Below are 22,906 nucleotides of genomic sequence, written 5' to 3' on the forward strand. Positions count from 1 at the left end.
AAAATGTATACCTACAAAAGTCATATGTAAGAATGTTCATGGCCACTTGATTGAGAATAGCCAAAAACTGTAAAAACCCAGTGTGTATGGTAGGAAAAAACCAATTTTCTCCTACTGTACTCTCAACACAGAGAGTATAGCGACCAGATGTGTGGATTTTTCTCACACTGACCAATTCTCTGATGCTAGCCGGATAGCCTATATTCAATTCACTTCTGACACTAACTAGAGCTCGTGCAGATCTCTCATGGATTAAGAGCTCAGTCTCACAAGACTGTGCCCTACTTCATATACCAATTGCAAGCAGTAGGTTCCCAGGTCACCACAACTTCTGACCAGTTTGGCCACAAGTGGGAGGTTACCACAACCCCCTTCTCAGGTTCAGTAATGTGCTAGAGCAGCTCATAGAACTCAGGGAAACACTTATATTTATCAGTTTATTATAAAGGATGTTTTAAGGGATACAGGTGAACAGCCAAAGAAGTACTCTGGGTAAGATATGTAGGAAGCGGCATGGACCTTCCATGCCCTCTCTGGGTGTTCCACCCTCCTGTCATCTCCATGTCTTCAGCATCCCAGATGCTTTCTAAACCCTGTAGTTTAGGGATTTTTATGGAGGCTTCATCATATAGGCTGAGCATTTATTAACTCATTTTTCAGCCCCCTCCTTTTCCTGGAGGATGGCATAGTGTGGCTGAAAGTTCCAGGCTTCTAATTATGGCTTGGTCTTTCTGGTGACCAGCCCCCATCTAGGAGCCCACCAAGAGTCAGCTCATTAGAACAAAAGACATTCTTATCAATGCCCAGGAAGTTCCAAGGGATTAGCAACTCTGTTAGAAACTGGGGCCACAGACCAAATATTAGAACAAAAGATGCACCTAGCATCCCTCTTGCTCAGGAAATTACAAGAGTTTTGAGAACTCTCTGAGAGGAACCAGGGTCAGGGATCAAATACACATTTCTTATTGTATCACAATATCACATCCAGGTGTCCATCAGCAAGAGCCTAGACAAGCAATCTGGTATATCCATACAGTAGAACACTGCTCGGCAATAAAAAAGAACAAATTGCTGATACATGTAATGGCAAGGATAAATCTCAGAAGCATTAAAGGACATGAAAGAAGCCAGACACAAAATACTTTATACTGTATGATTCCATTGATATAAAGTTATAGAATAGTTAAAACTAATCTGTGGTAACAAAAATCGGATCAGTAGTTGCTTCTGGTTGTGGAGGGAGGGGAATGTTGACTGAGAAGAAGCAAGAGGGAATTCTACAGGTTGATAGAAATGTTCTATCTTCTGGTAGGGGTGTGGGTTATATAGGTATAGGCACTTACCCAAACTGATCAAACTATAGACTTAAGATATCTGCATTTCACTATATTTAAATTATAACCTCAAATTAAAAAATCTCAAACAAAAAATAGCAAGGTATTTTCCTATCTCTTATTCTGACTCTCTTTCTTATTCTCTTAAAGTATTGGACAGCCCAGTCCCACTATACTGAGGCAATTTTTGAAAGAAAATAAAATTTATTACTTTTATTATCTTTTAATGTATCCACTATACTCTATACAGGGCATCATTTAAACTCTTTCTCAGTCTTTGTTGTTGTTGTTACAGTGAAGAAGAAAAGCTATCCAGAAGAACAAAATAGCACAGCCGTGTAAACTTGCAATGATTTGGCAAGTTTTTGAAGTTATTTAATCCTGATAAGTTAAAATCCCTTGAAGCATATTTATACATTCATCTTTCCAAACAGCTACCGCTTATTTGCTCTTTCATTCAAGTGAAGGTTATTGAGCACCTCCTATGAGTAGATGTTTTATCAGATACTGAGTAGGCATGCTACGATGAGTACGCAACCAAGTCCCTGCCTTTAACAGCATTCCTAGTTTAGAAGTGATAAATACAAAAATAAATTCCATTGCAACAAGAAAGGTACAGCACTGTACAAACTGCTGCTGGGCGTTCTTTTGAGGAAGCAACGTCTTCTGCCTTGGGTGCTTGGGAAGGTTCCACAGAGGAAGTGACATTTGAGCCAGTTTGTATGAATAGTTAGAGTTGTGGATAGGAGTTGGAAGAAGGGGGACATTTTAAGAAGATGACTAGAAATGTAATTGAATAGTTTAGTGAGTCTTTTATCCTCCTTAAACCTTTAGGTAAAGGTTCTGTTAGTATCTACTGAAATAGAAGTCTTTTGCAGTAGCATAGTCAGTGTTTAAACTAGGACACCAAATATTTTCCGTTTTTTCCCTCACCAATAGCAGCTAATATTTATTGAGAACAAAGGATGTGACAGGTACTCTGCTTAATGTTTTAATTTAATTTAATATAATCTCCATAGCAATTTAATACATTAATATTACTGTCCCTATAGATTAGGAAAATTGAGGATTGAAGTAATACGCTTTATAAGTGGACAAGCTGGGAATTCTTTCCCAGGTTTCTCTGCCTCCAAAGCCTGGGATCTTTAAAAAGCCTACTCTGTGTGTGTTGCTCTTAGTATGAGCCCAGAGAAAGCAAGCCAAGGGCAACTCTGAAGTGTCTTGCGGTCACTTAAAAGAGGGGGGATTTATCTGTTTTCCAAAATATGGCCTGCCCACCTTTTGTATTTAAGTTTCAGTTCATTGCCAATATGTATAATTATTTATAAACTCAAAATAATCTGTTTTATTTTTATTTCTATCTACATGATACTTTAATTTCATGTATGAAAAATTGCCAAGTAATCATTCTCTAAGCTTTCTACAGTATCCATTTTATAAGTTAAAGAATCATAGCAGTAAAAACTATAAGCCCTTTATAGCCATTTCACTCTAATTATTAGAGTGAGAACCTTGAAGATTTTGCCCTTTGAAAATGACTTGTTATTTGGGCAATCTGGCTTCTCACTATTTAACAAGTGTTGCTTAAAGTATCATGTAGGAACATTTGATGTGCTCCACAGCCACTCACAGCTTCTGATAATTCTGTTTGTGCCAGCCTTGAGAGATCACCCAGTGGTAGTTTAAGATTGTGCTCCAGTATAAAAGTGGCAAGGTTTGTCTTTTAAACAAACGTATTTTTTTCAGAGTAGAAGATAAATTTTTGACTAAATCAGTCATTTGCCATACTCTAAAATTCATTTTAGAAACTTGGTTTTAGTTTTTGCCCAAGTGACCACTTAACATGGGACATCCACCCTAACCCGTACCTCTTTCCCAGGAAAGTTAGATTTTTGTCCCAGATTCCACCAGTATTGAATATTTGCTCTTGCCAGATATCTTGTCAAAGGTACATTGTCTGCTTTTGGTTGACCAATGGGGTATGGGTTGTTATGCCAGATGAGTGTCACCTAGTAGTGGAATTAGAAAATCATCAACCAAGGGCCTGGCATAGTGGCTCACATCTGCAATCCCAGGGCTTTAGGAGGCCAAGGTGGGAGGATTGCTTGAGCCCAGGAGTTTGAGACCAGCCTGGGCAACATAGCAAGACCTTGTCTGGTGACACACACCTGTAGTCCTAGTCACCCAGGAGGCTGAGGTGGGAAGATCACTTGAGCCCAGGAGTTCTATGAGCTGCTCTAGCACATTACTGAACCTGAGAAGGGGGTTGTGGTAACCTCCCACTTGTGGCCAAACTGGTCAGAAGTTGTGGTGACCTGGGAACCTACTGCTTGCAATTGGTATATGAAGTAGGGCACAGTCTTGTGTGACTGAGCTCTTAATCCATGAGAGGTCTGCACGAGTTCTAGTTAGTGTCAGAAGTGAATTGAATATAGCCCACATTCTTTCCATAATACCACACTTCCTTAGTAATAAGAAATAACGAGATATTTAAAAATAAGAACTTCCAGTTATATCTTTTTAGGACATAACTTCTCTCTTTCAGACTCCGTTTTAAATGACACTTCATTTTGTGGTCCAAAATCAGAAGTAATCTCTTCTTCCTACATATTTCAATAGCATTTTACCTATACTTATACCTAGACCTCTCTAGAAGATTTATCTTCATAACATATTTGATTTTTATAGCACTTTACTTCTTTTATGACACATTATCATGCTATTTTCTATTAATCACGCATTCACATAGGTGATTAGTTCCTCTAGGACCATAAACTCCTTGAGGTAAGATCTGTCTATTGGATCTTTGCACCCACCTCAGTACCAGGATGCATGAAGAAAAAAATGTGAAGTACTCCTTGGTCTACTATAGCATTAGGAAGGCTATCAACCCATTATTCTGCTTCCATTAAATGTTTTCCAATGCCTGATGGCTAGTGACTTTTTAAATTTAATTTTTAATTTTTTTTAGAGTCAGAATATTGCTCTGTTGCCCTGACTGCAATGCCACGATCATAGCTCACTGCCTCAGGCTCCTGAGTAGCTGAGATGACAGGTGCATGCCACCACACACAGCTAATATTTAATTTTTTTGTAGAGATGGGTTTTGGAATCAGACTTGTCTGTACATGTCTACCATTTAATAACGGTTGTACATCACATTGCTTCATTCTTTGAACTTCAGTTTTCTCAAGTGTAGCATCATAGAGGAGTTGTGATTATCTAAATGATTAAATGGGATTACACTTTTAAAAGCTCCTACAAAATGCCTGGCACCTGGTCACTTTTCATTATATGCTGGTTCCTTTTGTTCTCCTGTCTGACCCAATTCAAAGTCCCTTCTGTCTCATTAGCTTGTTTTATGAACATGGAGGCAAGGATTCTGGGTAGGAGGCAGTTGTAGTACTTCATTCATTAAGCATTTGCTGACTACTTTGTATAGTGGAAATCCAGAGGAAGGGATTATTATTATTATTATTATTATATTTTGAGACCAGGTCTCACTATGTTGCCCAGGCTGAAGTACAGTGGCAGAATCATGGCTCACTGCAGCCTCAACCCCCCAGCCCAAGTGATAATTCTGCCTCAGGCTCCTGAGTAGCTGAGACGACAGGTGCATGCCACCACACCCAGCTAATATTTAATTTTTTTGTAGAGATGGGTCTCACTGTGTTGCCCAGGCTGGTCTTGAACTCCTGGGCTCAAGCGATCCTCTTGTCTAAGCCTCCTGAAGTGCTGGGATTACAGGCATGAGCCACTGCACCTGGCCTAGGATTAACTATTTTAATAGGCATTTAGGAAGTAGAATGGGCAGATATGGGAATTCAGGGAGAATTAGAGGAAGGTGGATAGAAAAGAGGCTAAACTGATTTTCTTCTATAATCTTTGGAATCAAACGAAGAAGGGCAAATCGATTATTCTTCTCAGGAAAAGATTTTCTTTATCTTTAAACGTATAGGTAACATTAGCTATCTTCTACCTGATAAATTTGTTTTCTGTAAGTTTTGTACCTTTTTTAAAAAAAGAAATTATTTGTATCATAAAGGACCTAAATAATATACATGGCATGAATGTACATCTGCCCGTGAATGCTGAATTTATTCTAGAAAATATCGCTTTGCACTCTTTGATTCTAGCTTGTGTTGCTGACCTCACTAGTATAATTATTGGCTGACTTTGTCTCTTTTTCCATTTCCTCCCAATCAGTTTGATAAAGGTTACTCTTACAACATCCGTCACAGCTTTGGAAAGGAAGGCAAGAGGACAGACTATACACCTTTCAGTTGCCTGAAGATTATTCTATCCAATCCACCAAGCCAAGGGGATTATCATGGTAAGTGCCTCCACTGTATATGTTGGCCAAGTACAGAAATCCAAGAGCTCTGTTGGAAACACTGAAACAATGTTGTGGCTTTTTGCATTCCTGTCAGGACCTAGTTTGTAGCTTATGTTAGTCACCACTGTCAAGCTGGAGCTTCATTACTCTTAGAACAATTTGTCTTATTACTGAACTAGGTCAGGCAAGAGAAATTCATTCAGCTGCACTTCAGTTTGTGCTGGATTGGGCTTTTCAGTTCTCACTTTCTTCCTTCCCGCTGTTCTCTGTCTCCCTCATCTTCTGCAGTGTTCTGCGAGTGTCTTAGAAGGCGATGTAAGTTTTACAAAGCTTTTTGAAATTAGAATGTTCTAAGTTTGGAATAGTAGATTCATTAATTTTCCAAAGGCTAACTACTAAGGAAAAGTGTGAGGTTTTTTTCTTATCACCATCATCTGATTAACCAACAAAGATTAAGTGGGCAATTTAACATGTCATGATATCTGCCATAACTATCAGTTTGCCTGAGTTATTTAAAAAGAAAAACAAAACATCTCATTTGTCTGGTATGTCCAAGAATGAATTAATAGTTTATATCAGTAAATTTTCTGGATTATCAAAGCTTACTACAGTATGTGTCAAAACTTACTTTTGTTTTAGAATCTTAAACACTTTTTAAAAGACTGCACGCTTTTGGACTGCTAAAGATCAAATAATCATAAACAATATTTTTAGAAAGACATTTTATGTGACCAAATCATTAAAAAATGCCTATACATTCATTAGTTAATAGATGAAGAAGTGGCCAGCACTCGTTATATAGATAGACAGATACGATAGATCTATATATAGACATAGATTTTTTTTTTTTTGAGACAGAGTTTCATTCTTGTTGCCCAGGCTGGAGTGCAATGGCGGGATCTCGGCTCACTGCAGTCTCCACCTCTTGGGTTCAAGCGATTCTCCTGCCTCAGCCTCCTGTGTAGCTAGGATTACAGGCACCTGCCACCCTGCCCGGCTAATTTTTTGTATTTTTAGTAGAGACGAGGTTTCGCCTAGTTGGCCAGGCTGGCGGGCCTCAGGTGATCTGCCCGCCTTGGCCTCCCAAAGTGCTAGGATTACAGGCCTGAGCCACCACACCCAGCCTGGTAATAGATATTGACTTGTTTTTATCACTTATTTCAGAGTCCCTTGAGGTGCTTTTTTAGAAGTGCAGATTCTCAGGGTGCACCCTCAGTCATATAAAATCAGACTTTATTTGCAAGTACACTGGGTGAGTTTTATGTCTTCTAAAGTTTGAAAACCATGGGTCCAGGTACTTCTGTTGGGGAAGCCTGAAGCCTTTTTTAGCCTAGCAGCCATACCAGGCAGTCAACTTATGATTAAGCTTGTGGCCAAGTAAAACTCCCAGGGATTTGTCTGCAAATTTCCAGGTTCTAGCATTTGTCTCTTAATTAGTTGGTTTTCATTAGCTTAAATGCAAAACTTTATTTCTGTTAAGTTGTATCTTGTTATCCCAGTGCTTTATGTTATTATTTTGTTTCTAAGTTCAACTCTGTCAGTCAAGAAATATTATACTTAGCACTCAATGAACTCATTATTTGTTGGAAACATTTACTTATTCTGTTTTTAAAAAGTAATAAACTTAATTTTTTAGAGCTGTTTTAGGTTCACAGCAAAATCGTGTGGGAAGTTCAGAGTTCCCATATACCTCCATGCCCCAACACACGCACAACCTCCGTTGCTGTCAGTATCCCACACCACACTGGTACATGTGTTACAACTGATGAACCTACATTGACAAATCCTTATCATCCAAAGCCCATAGTTTACAAGAGTTCATTGTGTATTTTGCATAACAGTACTTCATCAGATTTGTCTTTTGCAAATGTTTTCTCCCCATCTGTGCTTCTGTTCTTTTCTCTCTTTTTTCACCTTTTGGGATTTCATTTACACGTTATACCTTTTATAGTTGTCCCATAGTTCTTAGGTATTGTATTTTGTTTTGTTTTGTTTTTGTCTTTTTTCTCTTTGCTTTTTAGTTTCAGAAGTTTCTGTTTGTCATATCCACAAGATCCAAGGATTTTCCCCAGTCATGTCCAGTCTACTGATGAACCCATTGAAGACATTCTTCATTTCTATCACAGTGTTTTTGATCTCTAGCATTTCTTTTTTGTTCTTAGAATTTTCATGTCTCTGCTAGCTGGTTATTCCGACACATTTATTGAATAGGGAGTCCTTTCTCCATTGCCTATTTTTATTGACTTTGTTGAAGGTCAGATAGTTGTACGTATGCTGTCTTATTTCTGATTCTCTATTCTGTTTCATTAGTCTATGTGTCGGTTTTTGTACCAGTACCATACTGTTTTGGTTACAATAGCCTTATAGTATAGTTTGGAGTTAGGTAGAGTGATGCCTCTGGCTTTGTTCCTTTTGCTTAGGATTGCTTTGGTCATTTAGACTCTTTTTTAGTTCCATATGAATTTTAGAATAGTTGTTTTCTTATTCTGTGAAAAATGACATTGGTAGTTTGATAGAAATAGCATTGAATCTGTACATTACTTAGGGTGGTATGACCATTTTAATGACATTGATTCTTCCAATCCATGAGCATGGAATGTTTTCCTGTTTGTGTTGTCTCTGATTTCTTTCAGCAGCGTTTTGTAGTTCTTCTTGTAGAGATCTTTCACTTCCTTGCTTAGATGTATTCCTAAATATTTTATTTATTTATTTATTGGTGGCTACTGTAAACAGAATTGTGTTTTTGATTTGGCTGTCAGCTTGAACATTGTTGGTATGTAGAAATGCTGCTGATTTTTAAGGCTGGTCGTGGTGGATCATGCCTGTAATCCCAGCACTTTGGGAGGCCAACACGGGTAGATCACTTGAGGTCAGGAGTTCAAGAGCAGCCTGGCCAACATGGTGAAACCTCATTTCTACTAAAATTAAAAAGCAAAACAAAAATTAGCCAGGCGTGGTGGCGTGCACCTGTAATTCCAGCTGTTCAGGAGGCGGAGGTTGCAGTTGGCTGAGATGGCACCACTGCACCAGGTGACAGAGTGAGACTCTGTCTCAAAAAAAAGAAATGCTACTGATTTTTGTATATTAATTTTGTATCCTGAAACTTTGCTGAAGTCATTGATTAATTCCAGGAGACTTTTTGGTGCATTCTTTAGGGTTTTCTAGGTATAGAATCATATCATCAGCAAAGAAAGATAGTTTGACTTCTTTTCTTATTTGGATGGCTTTTATTTCTTTCTTTTGCCTGACTGCTCTGGGTAGGACTCCCAGTAGTATTTTGAGTAAGAGTGGTGAGAGTGGGCATCCTTGTCTTGTTCCCATTCTCAAGGGGAATGGTTTGAGCTTTGGCCCATTCAGTATGATGTTGGCTGTGGGTTTCTCTTAGATAGTTCTTATTATTTTGAGGTATATTCCTTTGGTATCTAGTTTTTTGAGGGTTTTTGTCATGAAGGAATATTGGATTTGTTTTTTTTTTTTTTTGAGACGGAGTCTCACTCTGTTTCCCAGGCTGGAATGCAGTGGTGTGATCTGGGCTCACTGCAAGCTCCACCTCCTGGGTTCATGCCGTTCTCCTGCCTCAGCCTCCTGAGTAGCTGGGACTACAGGTGCCTGCCGCCATGCCCAGCTAATTTTTTGTATTTTTAGTAGAGAAGGGGTTTCACCGTGTTAGCCAGGATGATCTTGATCTCCTTACCGCGTGATCCGCCCGCCTCGGCTTTCCAAAGTGCTGGGATTACAGGTGTGAGCCACCGCGCTTGGCCAGGATATTGGATTTTATTGAAAGTTTTTTCTATTGAGATAATATGGTTTTTGTTTTTAATTCTGTTTATGTGGTGAATCACTTTTATTGATTTGCATATGTTGAGTCAGACTTGCATCCCAGAAATAAAGCCTGTTTGATCATGGTGAATTAGCTTTTTGATGTGCTGCTGGATTCAGTTTGCTAGTATTTTGTTGAGGATTTTTGATTCTATGGTCATCAGAGATATTGGCCAGCAGTTTTCTTTTTTTCATTGTGTCTCGGCCAGATTTTGGTATCAGGGTGATGCTGGCTTCATAAATTGAGTTAATGGGGGGAGTCCCCCCTCCTCAGTTTTTTGGAATAGTTTTGGTAGGATTGGTACCAATTCTTCTTTGTACATCTGGTAGAATTTGGCTGTGAATCTACCTGGTCCAGGGCTTTTTCTGGTTGATAGGTTTTTTATTCCAGATTCAATTTCAGACCTCATTATTGGTCTGTTCAGATTTTCACTTTCTTCCTGCTTCAGTCTCGGAAGGTTGTGTGTTTCCTGGAACTTAGTCATTTCCTCTAGATTTTCTAATTTGTGAAAAATGCACAATTATTAACTTACAAATCTATCATCTGTACGACTGAAAAAAAAAGACTTTTCTATATTAAATTTAGTAAGCATTTTGACTTACCATTGCAGTTTATTAAAATATCTAAAATTTTCTAGATTTTGTCCTAAAACAGCTTTTGTATTTCAAATTCTTCTGTATTCTTATTTATGTGAATATTTCTAGTGGTCTTTCATTTTTTTCATGAAATAACATAGAGATGACACATATCCACCATAAGTTGTTTTTCTATGAAATAGTTTATTTTTTCATCTCATTTCCATCCATGATTCTTTTACATTTTCATAGATTCTACGCTTTAGGAAATAGGCATATAATTTACATTTGAAAATGATGTTGAATTTTTTTCTTTCTCAGAGTTTGCATGTTTTTCATTTTGTTTATCTATCTTCCTTCTCTCATATGCCTTTTATATAATTTTTAGACTAGAATATAAGAAGATTGTATAAAGTTTTAAAATAAACTATTATGCAGCTATTTTGTGATTATTTGTGCTTGTTAGCAAGGAGCGTAACTGTTTTCCCTCTTCCTGTTGAATGGACATCTTAGCCTGAGAATGCTGCAATGCTTTATGTAACTCTTGAGCCTGGAGTGCCCTGATAACCATACAGCTAAGTAATCATTTAGATAAAAAGAGGAAAGCAGTTGCACCCATGGGCAATTACCTTTTTTTATTAATAAGCTGTTAGACAATTAAGGGGAGCTTAGATGGTCTCTCGAGTGTGGTATTGTACTAAGTTGTGGGTAAATAACCTTGTTTGTGTGCTGGCTTATTTGTTGTTGTCAGGGTGCCCATTCCGTCACAGTGATCCAGAGCTGCTGAAGCAAAAGTTGCAGTCATACAAGATCTCTCCTGGAGGGATAAGCCAGGTAGGTCATATTCTTCTCTCTGCATCTGCAGTAACGAGGCCTTAGACAGATCTCTCGGTTTTATTTAATGTTCTTGCAGTGATGCTGTGTACTACTTGTCAGGCCTCACACCAGACATCTTATCTTCAAGATGAATTAAGTTAAAACCTTGACTTATCTGGTTTAGACTCTTGGGAAATTCTAGTTCTTCTGTCTGCTAAGCTGCATTTTTATTTTTCCTAGTCATAAAGGAAGCTGGAAACCTTCCCCCACACCTCAGTTTGTTTTACTATCTCAATTGAGGACTACATCTTTAAAAATAAAATTTTTGAGCAATGCATGGAAGCTTATTAATGAAGCTGAAAATTAATGACAGCATATTTCATTTTGGGAAATTGTTTTCTGAGCAGATGATAATGTAGTACACACTGGCTGAATGTTCTGATAGGCATCAGTTATTGCTGTGTTTAATCTACACTTCTGATGGTAGATCAAATAGTTTGTCAAAATACTTTGTCTTATGAACAATGGAAATGCTCAGATTGTAAAACCAAATGTTAAACAGTAGATTTTTCAGTAAGTCTACCTTTAAAAAATTAATATTGTGACATAGCAAAGACTATTTTCTATAGTGTGCTTTCAAGTTGACTGGAATTTTGAAGGAATAGGGGAAGAGCTTCTGCTTCCTTAGCTTAAGAAGAACATTATATATTTTAGAGTTAGAACATCTAAATCATCATACATCTTTAAATTGTTATTTTTATTTAAAGAAAATTGTTACTCTAGACAACTTTACGGCTGCTTCTGTGTCCAAAGTTCAGATAACAAATCTTACATAGTTTTTTAGTACTTTGAGCAAAGCAGTGTTCAAGGTGCCATAGAGTATGCAAGGAAGAATCAGATATAAATCCTGCTCCCACAAAACCAGTGTCTGAAAAAAAAAAAATAAACCAAGTGTCATGAGAGGTACACATAGACTGTCTTGGGTCTTCTGATGAGGGAACGACTATAACCAGCTGAAGAGGTCAAGGAACCCTTTATGGAAGAGATGCCCTTTGAATTAGGCCTTGCACGAAGGTTGGGAATTAGGGAGAGAGAATGCACAAATGAAAGACTATAGGAGTATTAAGATTTCAAGCTTAGGATAATGGTGGCACCAACACATAAATACTAATAGGTAACTTAAAGGAAGTATAGTTGGTTTCGGTTTGAGTGACTTAATTTTAGTGGTTATAAACTGCTGCTAACATATTTGATAAGGAATCTAGAAATAAAGAATTAGTGGCATTTTTTTTTAAGCAATCATAAAGGATCACCTTTTTGAAAACAATACAAGTTCTTAACGTATCTATGTTAACATATTATGTCTGCATTTAAATGGTATTAATGTGGATTTAGGGCATTAGATAATTTAGGACTAGAAATCTGATGGTCTTTTCAGTTAGAATTGTAGCATGGGTAGAAAGCCATTCTCTTTTTTGGAGTCCTAGGATGTGACATGCCATGGTGCATAGGTAGGAAGTCAGTGGTAGAACCAAAAATTGAAGCCAGGCTTTCTGACTCTTAAGATTTTTTTTTTTTTCCCTGAACTCCACTCTACTTTAGAGCTTATTATCATGAGTTTGCTGGAGGGAGAGAAGAGGTAGGGAGTCAAAAGCTGTGTTTGAAAATGTAATCTTGGCTAATCCTTCTCTTTGTCAAGCATTAAAAGGAGGTGGGATCAATGAAGACTGAACAGAAATGGGGAGAGAGGGAGAAAATACATTAGGGTAGTGAAGTATCACAAAAGTCAAGGAGAAAATTTTGAGAAGAGAATAAGTTCCACAGAGTCCCTTGTAGCAGAGATTTCTTTTCATGGAGAGAACTAAGAAAAGGTGGTGGGATATGCTGAGAGGATTATTTTACTTTGACTTGGGTAAGGTGTCAGTAAAATGGTGGAAACCAAAAGCAAGATTATACTTGCTTAAAAAATTAATGAAAGACAGTAAATAACCTTTTCAAAAAAATGTGTCAGGCCAGGTGCAGTGGCTTGTACCTGTAATGCTAGCACTTAGTAGGGAGGCTGAGGCAGGCAGATTGCTGAGCCCAGGCATTCAAGACCAGCCTGGGCAACATGGCAAAAACCTGTCTCTACAAAAAATTAGCAGGTGTGGTGGCATGCAACTGTAGCCTCAGCTACTCAGGAGGCAGGGGTGGAAGAATCACCTGAGCCCAAGAAGTTGAGGCTCCAGGGAGCCGTGATCATGCCACTGCACTCCAGCATTGGCAATGGAGTGAGACCCTGTCTCAAGAAAAAAAAAAAAAAGTGCCAGTAAAGGGGATGCTAGAGTGGTATTAGCTTAAGCATCATAGGATTGTTCATTTCCGGGTTTAAGACCTGAGCCTATCTGTAGAAAGAGGAGGAGAAGAAAGAACTGTCAGAGAGGGTAGGCTTGATGAAGATATAAAAGAAAGAAAATATCTCTCTAACCAAGCAGAATTAAGTTCTCTTTCCTTTATACCATGACTGGATTGTACATGCCTTTGCTCTTAACATTTGTTACACTTGATTGTAATTATTTGTTTACCTGTTCATCTTTCCCAATAGTTTGTGAGTTTCCTGAAAGGAGGACTGGATTTTTACTTAACTTTCTGTCTCATAGTAATCCAATGAGTTACACTTGTTAGGTGCTTTAAAAATGTTGGAAGAGTGAATGGGCATATTTAGGTATGAGGTGGATCCTAGAGTATGCATGGTGGTATGCAGAGAGAGGCAAATAGGAACTCAAAGACACAAGTGAAAAAGTAACTTATTGGAGGAAGGACGATATGTACTTGAACCAAAGAATGGTGACAGAGAAAGGCATACCCCTCAGCAATGTGGGAACATAGAGGAAATAGCTAAGACACAGCAAAGGGAAGTTGATGGAGTGTATCAGGTGGTCTTACTCTTCCTTGTAAATAAAGTAAGGTCATCAGCTGGAGAGTAAAGTGATATTCTGGTTATAGAAAAGGGTAGAAACTACCACCAACAAATGTGATAGGGAATCTAGAAGAAATTAGAGGCATTTTTTAGCAGTCATAAAGAATCACCTTTAAAAAAATAATCTTAATATACTAACATTATCTCAAGAAAATTAATGTTTACAGTTAATAGTAATGACCATGTTTGTATACTCTTTGCTTTTGACTCCACTGTATTTCTCCGTTTGCCGTTGATCCATAAGTATACTCCTTACTTAGCTGAAGCTGGTTAGTAATTTTCACATTACCCTTTAGACCTGCATTGTAACCTTTTATCTGAGATGAACACAGATGTATAGTGCATGCCAGCAAGCTGTAAATAATATCTTGCTTTTATTTGATGTCTTTATTAAGTGGATCTCACTAGAGTGAAGCAGCTGGTGGACTGTATTCTAAAGGGCAGAGAGTTAATGGATGAAAATTCCATGTAAAACATTTTGATAAGGTTGAATTTTGCAGGTTGGCCTAAGTGCAGATTAGATCTTGAAAACTCCAAGCGTACATTAAAATATTGAATGAGAGTTAAGAAAAACATCATTAAAATGTATGTAAGGTAGAACTCCATGTGGTTATTTTTATCTCAGAGAAAACTACTCGAAAAAGATACCTTCAACTATAGGAAATAGATTTTTTTTTTTTTAATTTTTGGAGACAGAGTCTTGCTCTGTCTTCCAGGCTGGAATGCAGTGGCGCAATCTCAGCTCACTGCAACCTCCACCTCCCGGGTTCAAGTGATTCTCCTGCCTCAGCATCCCAAGTAGCTGGCATTACAGGCACCCTCCATCATGTCCAGCTAATTTTTGTATTTTTGCAGAGATGGGGTTTCACCATGTTGGCTAGGCCAGTCTTAAACTCCTGACCTTGGGTGATCCACCTGCCTCGGCCTCCCACAGTGCTGGGATTACAGGTGTGACCCACTACGCCTGGCCAAGAAATAGATATTTTAAGTAACCAAAATGTTGGTGATCAGAAAAGAGATCATTGTGACTCAGCTGGTGTTGCTGATTTTTTTTATAAAGCATACTTACAGGATCACATTTCATTTTCCTTTTTAATTAACCTTAATAGTGTTACAAAATCACTGAAAATTAGCGAGCTTGGTATCCAGCTTAAGAAACAGCAATTAAACAACAGAATATGGCCAAAGAAAATGGGTACCCCTGCATTTATTCTCCCCTCCTCCCCGAAGAGAGAAATACACAGCAGTCAATTCACCAACACGACATAAAAATTATAAATATTTATGCCCCAACAACATAGCTTCAAAATACATGAATTAATAATAGAGAACTGAAAAGAGAACTAGACAAATCCACAGTTATATTTGGAGACTTCAGCACTCCTCTTAATAATTACAGAAGAAGCAGGCAGAAAGTCAGGAAGGATATAGAAGCCTTGAACAATACTGTCAACCAACTTTACCTAATTAACATCTGTAGAACATGTTACCCAACAACAGGAGACGTGAAATAGTAACCCAGGTAGATCATAGTCTAGGTCTTTAAAATCCATTACAAATGTAAATAATTTGAAATCCTATAAAGTAGGATTTAAAGCAGAGCAATAAAGCAAGAAAAACAAAAGATTGGAAAAGAAGAAAGAAAACCTTTTTCTATTCTCAAAGTGATTATCAATGTAAAAAATCTCAAAGAACCTAGCAAGATGCTACTGTAACTAGTAGGTCGAAGGATACTAACTCAATATACAAAAATCAATTCTATTTCTATTTCTTACAGTGAACAATTGGAAATTAAACATTTCAAAAAGTATTAGTTTGCTGCAAACATAATTGTGGCTTTTACTGCAAATACTTTTGTAGCAACCTAATACCATATACAGCAGTACCAGAAATCCAAAATATACATGAGATCTTTATATGAAAGACTGATGAAAATGAAAAACAAAGTGGAGACACATGTTTCCTGATTTCAAAACTTACTGAAAACTATTGTAATTAAGATGGTGTGGTATTAGGGAAATGATGAAGACAGATTAATTGGACAGAATAGAGTTCAGAAATAGACCCACATATATATGGGCAACGGATTTTTAAACAAAGGTGCCAGGGCAATTTAATAAGGAAATGGTAATGTAGAGTTCCAGAACAATTCCAGAGTTCTAGAACAAGTAGATCTAGAACAATCGGATATCCAAATGCAAAAATCCTAGACATATACCTCCAAGCTTATATAAAAACTATTTTAAAATGGATTATAGAACTAAGTAACTGTAAAATGTGAAACTTACAAAAGAAAACAGAATATCTGCACGACCTTGGGTTTGGTGTGTTCCCTGAAAGAAAATAGTGATAAATTAGACTTTACCAAAATTAAAAATTTTGCTCTGCAAAAGACAGCTTTAAGAGAACAAGATAAGCCACAGACTGGAAGAAAATATTTGCAAATCATAAATTTCATAAAAGATGTGAATCCAAAAGATATAAAGAATTCTCAAAACTCAGTAATTAGAAAACAGTTTTTTAAACAGGCAAAACATTTGAGTAGACAGTTCACCAAAGAAAAAGTGTGAATGGTAAATATAAGCACATGAAAAAATATAGCTCATTAGTGAAATGAAATTTAAAACTACAATGAATACCATGATATGCCAAATAGAATTGGTCTAATTTAAAAAAATCTAGCAATACTAAGTGCTAGTGAGGATGCAGAGTGACTGAAAGTCTCATACAATAGTGGAGGAAATGCAAGTCATAGAGTCACTTTGAAAAGGAGTGTGGCAATTTCTTATAAAGTGAAGCTTACACATGCTATGTGACACAGTGATACCTGTAACTAGTATTTATAGAATTGAAATAAAAGCATAAGTCCACATAAAAATCTGTTCCTAAGTGTTTATAGTGTAGGCATTATTCATAATTGCCAAAAACTAGAAACAACCCAGATGTTCTTCAGTGTGTGATTGGATAAACAAATTGTGGTATAGTCATACAATGGAATATTACCTGGCAATAGAAAGGAATAAATTACTGGTATATCCATTAACATGTAAGTTTCTCAAATACATTATACCAAGTGAAAGAAGTCAGACTCAAAAGCACTATAGTGTATAATTCTATTTGTATGACAAATCTGTAGGTACAGAGTGATTGCTGGGAGCAGGAGAGGTGTTATAAAGGACAAGGGAAATATTTTTGGGTAATGGGAATGATCTGTGTTGATTGCAGGGTAATATCAAAACTGAATTTGTCAAATGTTGCAGAACTATGATAAAAGGAAATATATTTTATTTAAAAACTTTTACTTTTTTAGAAAAAACTTAGTCCCTGAGTAAAAAGGGGATATATTTTACTGTGTGGAAATTATACCTTAATTTCTTTCTTTTTTTTCTTTTTGCTTTTTTTTTTTTTAAAATAGGGTCTTGCTCTGTCACGCAGGCTGGAGTGCAGTAGTGTGATCATATCTCATTGCAACCTCGAACTCCTGGGCCTAAGTGATCCTCTTGCCTCAGTCTCCTAAGTAGCTGGGGTTACAGGTGCACATCACCATGCCCAGCTAATTTTTTACTTTTTTGTAGAGATAGAGGTCTTGCTGTGTTGCCTAGGCTGGTCTTGAACTCATGGCTCAAGCAGTCCTGTCACCTTGGCCTCCCAAAGTGCTGGGATTATAGACATGAACCACTTAATTTCTTTTTTTTAATGGGGGGAGAAAGAAAGGGTAGATGGTAAGTAGCATAATGAGCCAAAATATTTACTTTTCATAGTAAAAATGCAGTGGATTAAGTTTATATCAGGAACTTAAAGTATAAACATATAATTTAGAGTGACATAGACAACATCCTATGTAATAAAAAATGGAAATGGTTAAAGTAATTGCCTCTTGGGAACTAACCAAGCAGTGGGAAGAAATGTGATATGAGAACTGTTGATTTTAATAATAAGCCATAATGTACTTCAGTTTTTTTCCTTAGATACATTACTTTGATTAAAAGTTAGAAAGAAAGTATAATGTTATTAATGAAGTTTAAGTTAAATGGTCGTGTGCCTAATGCATAGATGGTAATAGCAGTAGTACTGGATGACTGCAAGGTCTTTGGGTATGAAATTCTAACCCTTATCCCTCTGAGCTCCCAGTACCTAGCATAGTATCTGATCCATGTTAGGAACTGTGAAGGATCTGAGATTTTACCCTACTTGCAAGCTAAGAACTTAGCTGCCACACTTTTATGGATTCTGGCGGAAGACATGACAATTCCAGCAATAGCAGTATGTCAGCCTTTTCTTGCATTCGTTCCTTGAGCCCTACTTCCCACAGAGCAACATGAAGGCCAGGTACTACCTGCACATGCAGTGGCTTGTGTTGGAGGAGGGAAACCCTGAATTTAGGGAATCTGAACATTTTATTACAGACAGTAAGTATGTCTACTCTTTTTTTAATTTATTTTTAATTAACTAATTAATTTTTTGAGACAGAGTTTCGCTCTTGTCACCCAGGTTGGAGTGCAATGGCGCGATCTCTGCTCACTGCAACCTCTGCCTCCTGGGTTCAAGCAATTCTCCTGCCATATGTCTGCTCTTTAATCCAGTGGAAGGAACCATTGTCTTCCAGGGCTGTTCATTATATCGGAGGTCCCCAACCCCTGGGCCACGGACTGGTACTTGTCCGTGGCCTGTTAGGAACAGCAGGAGGTGAGCCAGGGCAAGCAAGCATTACTGCCTGAGCTCCACCTCCTGTCAGATCAGTGGCCATGTTACATGGTACTGGTCCATGGCCTGTTAGGAACAGCAGGAGGTGAGCCAGGGCAAGCAAGCATTACTGCCTGAGCCCCACCTCCTGTCAGATCAGTGGCCATGTTAGATTCTCATAGGAGCTCAAACCCTATTGTGAACTGTGCATGCGAGGGATCTAGGTTGTGCACTCCTTATGAGAATCGAACTAATAATGTCTGATGATCTGAGGTGGAACAGTTTCATCCTGAAACCACCTCTCCACCCTGGCCCATGGAAAAATTGTCTTCTACGAAACTGGTCCCTGGTTCCAAAAAGGTTGGAGACCATTGTGTTACATGAACATCTTTGAAAAAATGGTCTGAAGTAAAAGCCGTTGTTGCCTCTATTTGCAAAATGTTCAGAAATTTAAGACTATTGGAAAATTATTTCTCAGGAATACATAGCTGATGACCAGTGAATAATATATAGATATACAATCTATATTGGTCATTTCTTATTGGCACCTCAGCTTTTTCTCCTTAAAATATTGGTGTACGTTGGCTGGGTGTGGTGGCTCACACCTATAATCCCAGCACTTTGGGAGGCCGAAGCGGGCGGATCACAAGGTCAGGATATCGAGACCATCCTGGCTAACATGATGAAACCCCATCTCTACTAATAATACAAAAAATTAGCCAGGCGTGCTAGCGGGCGCCTGTAGTCCCAGCTACTTTGGGAGGCTGAGGCAGGAGAATGGTGTGAACCTGGGAGGTGGAGCTTGCAGTGAGCAGAGATCATGCCACTGCACTCCAGCCTGGGCAACAGAGCGAGACTCTGTCTCAAATATATATATATATATGTATGTGTGTGTGTGTACTTTTTAATCTCAATACTTTCATTAATTTCTTTTCAAAATTGGCAGTGAGTTAAAAAATCCTTTCAATGTTTTGTTAGTTTGGATATCGTATCTATCTATCAATAGTTTCTGCCTAAGTTAGATGTCTGAAGTTTCTAATTATTCTAAAAACACTTTTGTTTTTTAGCTTTTATTTTCCACTTCAGCTTTTCCTTTAAAAACCTGCAATTTTATGATAGAAATATTTATATTTTGAGATACAGAAATTTTAGAGCTGGGCGCGGTGGCTCATGCCTGAATCCCAGCACTTTGGGAAGCCAAGACCTATGGGTTGCTTGAGCCCAGGAGTTCGAGACCAGCCTGGGTAACTTGGCAAAACCCAGTCTCTACCAAAAAATACAAAAATTAGCCAGGCGTGGAGGCATGCACGTGTAGTGTCAGCTATGCAGGAGGCTGAGGTGGGAGGATTGCTGGATTGCTTGAGCCCATGGGGACTGAGTGAGCCATGATCATGCCACTGCACTCCAGCCTGGGCCACAGACTGAGACCCTGTCGCCAAAAAAAAAAAAAAAAAAAAATTGAGAATATGTGTTCAAAATATTGACAGTAAAATCTCTCATTGGCTTTAAATGGTTTGTTTCTCAGAATAAGTTTTTTCTATTGTGGAAAGAGGCACATGAAATTTTCAAATTGTACTTTGTTTTATGGACTTATAATGGTGTGCTATGTCCTATTTTAATAGAAAAATTGGGGCTGGCCACAGTGGCTCACGCCTGTAATCCCAGCACTTTGGTAGGCCGAGGTGAGAGGATTGCTTGAAGCTAGGAGTTGGAGACTACCCTGGGCAACATAGGTAGACCCTGCCTTTTAAAAAGTGATAAAAATAACAGTTGTGGTGATGCACACCTGTAGTTCTAGCTGTTTGGGAGGCTGAAGCAGGAAGCTCGCTTGAGCCTAATAATTGTTACAGTGAGCTATAATTGTGCCACTGTACTCCATCCTGGAAGATACAGCAAGACTCCATCTCTCCAAAAATTAACAAACAATAAATACATAAAGTTTATAGGAAAATTGTCTTTTTGTTATACTGAATCACTGTGGCATATCTTTAATTCTCACAGCTTAATAAACAATAATTGCTGCCTACAGACTAATCTAAAAGTGGTAGTTCATTGTAATATATGCCACAATGAAGTTAACGTCTTTTATTGTAATCTCTGAATGCTATTACTCCTTAAGAGTTTTTCTTTCTTATTATGTAGTAATGAGGGGTGTGCTTGATCTGTCTCTGGAAATAGAACAATTTGAAGCCACGGTAGTTTGTTTTATTTTTGGCCTGCTTATGCAAAGCATTGTGATGGAGGCTTTACACAAATAAACTGTATCTCATTTGATTCCCACCACTACATTATCCCTATTTTATAGATGAGAAAGCTGAGGTTTGGAGAAGGCAAGAAACTGCTCAGAACCATAGAACTAATATATGATAAGGCCAGAATTCACACCTATGCCTGACAGTGAAGCTGAAGTTTCTTACAATACATTGTTCTGATTCTCTGTAGTATTTTTCTATTTTAAATCCAGTTGAAATTCTTTTTGGTTTCTTCTTTCATGGAAAGCCATCACTGTGAAGTGAATGGTAATTCTTATGTACCTAAACTTAAGAAAATGTATAATGCATTGTTGAAACACTGACAAATGTGAAATAAAGATGAGAATAATTCAGAAAATGTAAATTATATATGGTAACATTTTCAAAAGATCTGATTGCTTTTTTTATTGAGGTGAAAGTCACATAACATACAAATAACTATTTTAAAATGTACAATTCAGTGCATTTAGTACATTCACAATATTTTACAACTACTATTTCTATCAAGTTCCAAACCTTTTCATCACCCCCAAAGAAAACCTCATACCTATTAAACAATCACCTCCTGCCGCCCCTAGAAACCAATAATCTGCTTTCTATCTCTATGGATTTACCTATTCTGAATATTTCATAAAATAGCATCATACACTGTCTGGCTTACTTCATATAGCGTGTTTACAAGGTTCATTTGTGTTTTGTTCTTTTGAATGGCTGAATGATACTCCATTGTATGTCTGTACCACATTTTGTTTATCCATTTGTCCTTTGATGGACACTGGGTTGTTTCCACCAACTGGGTGACTTTAAAAATTTATCTCACAGTTTTGGAAGCCAGCAGTCAAGGTGTTGGCAGGTTAATTCCTTCTGAGAGCTGTGAGGGAGAATCTGTTCCCATGTTTTTCCCAGCTTCTGGTGGTTTGTTGGCAATCTTTGACTTGTAGATGCATCACTCCAAACTCTATCTTTATTTTCACATGGCTTCCTCCCTGTATGTCTTCTCACCATCTTTGCTCTGTGCATTCTTTGTCTAGTTTCCTCTTTTTAGGAGGACACCAGTAATATTGGATTAGGGCTTACCTTAATGACCTCATTTTGATTACCTCTGTAAATAACCTATTTCCAAATAAGATCACATTTTTAGGTAGTGGGAGTTAGGACTTCAACATATCTTTATTTGAGGGACACAATTCATTTCATAACACCATCCTTTTAAGTATGCAGTGATATCTCATTGTGGTTTTGATTTGCATTTTTCTAATGAATAATGATGTTGAGCATCTTTTTATATGCTTTTTGGCCATTTGTACATCTTCTTTGAAGAAATGTCTATCCAATTCCTTTGTCTATTTTTGAATTGGGTTGTCTTTTTGTTGAGTTTAAGAGTTCTTAATATATTTTGGATACAAGACTCTTATGAGATAGATATATGATTTGCAAATATGTTCTCCTATTCTGTAGGTTTTCTTGTCAACAACTTCTTAATGTCTATTGGTGGACAAAAGATTTTAATTTTGATGAAGTTTGTTTTCTTTTGTTACTTGTGCTTTTAGTGTCATAATTATCTATAGTCAAATTCAAGGTTGTGAATATTGACATCTATGGCTTTGTATGAAAGTATTATAGCTCTAGCTTTTATATTTAGGCCATTGATCCCTTTTGAGTTAATTTTTGTAGATGGTATGATGTAGGGGTTTATCTTCATTCTTTTGCTGTGAATATCCAGTTTTCTAACACTATTTCTTGAAGAGACAGTTTCCCCATTGATGGTCTTGCACCCTTGTCAAAACTCATTTGGACATAGATGTATGGGATAATTTCTGGAATCTCAATTTCTACTGTACTGGTCTATATGTCTGTCCTTATGCCAGCCAGTACCACACTGTTTTGATTTCTGTACCTTGTATTGAGTTTTGAAATCAGGAAGCATGGAATCTTCCAATTTTGTTCTTTTTCAATATTATTTTGGCTATCTGGAGCTCCTTGCAATTTCATATGAATTTGAGGATCAACTTTTTTATTTCTGCAAAAACAGCCATTAGAACTTTGATACGGATTGCACTGAATCTGTAGATTGTGTATAAAGAGGGATCATGGCAGATGGGACGCAGGACTAGATTGCAGCTCCTGACAG

General features: G+C 37.5%; 1 protein-coding gene across 7 annotated transcripts in view; it reads left to right on the top strand.

The window, feature by feature from the left end:
• PRIM2 (DNA primase subunit 2) overlaps positions 1-22,906 on the top strand; it is a 424,713-nt gene that overhangs the window by 373,660 nt on the left and 28,147 nt on the right. For all 7 annotated transcript variants that reach the window (XM_063707683.1, XM_055391887.1, XM_055391888.1 and 4 more), the window contains 2 exons: positions 5,541-5,667; positions 10,817-10,899. In XM_063707683.1, coding sequence (XP_063563753.1) covers positions 5,541-5,667; positions 10,817-10,899 — 210 coding nt within the window. The remainder of the gene's footprint in view (positions 1-5,540; positions 5,668-10,816; positions 10,900-22,906) is intronic.

Source organism: Gorilla gorilla, chromosome 5 (assembly GCF_029281585.2).
Source record: "Gorilla gorilla gorilla isolate KB3781 chromosome 5, NHGRI_mGorGor1-v2.1_pri, whole genome shotgun sequence".
In the NCBI taxonomy this organism is placed as follows: Eukaryota; Metazoa; Chordata; class Mammalia; order Primates; family Hominidae; genus Gorilla; species Gorilla gorilla.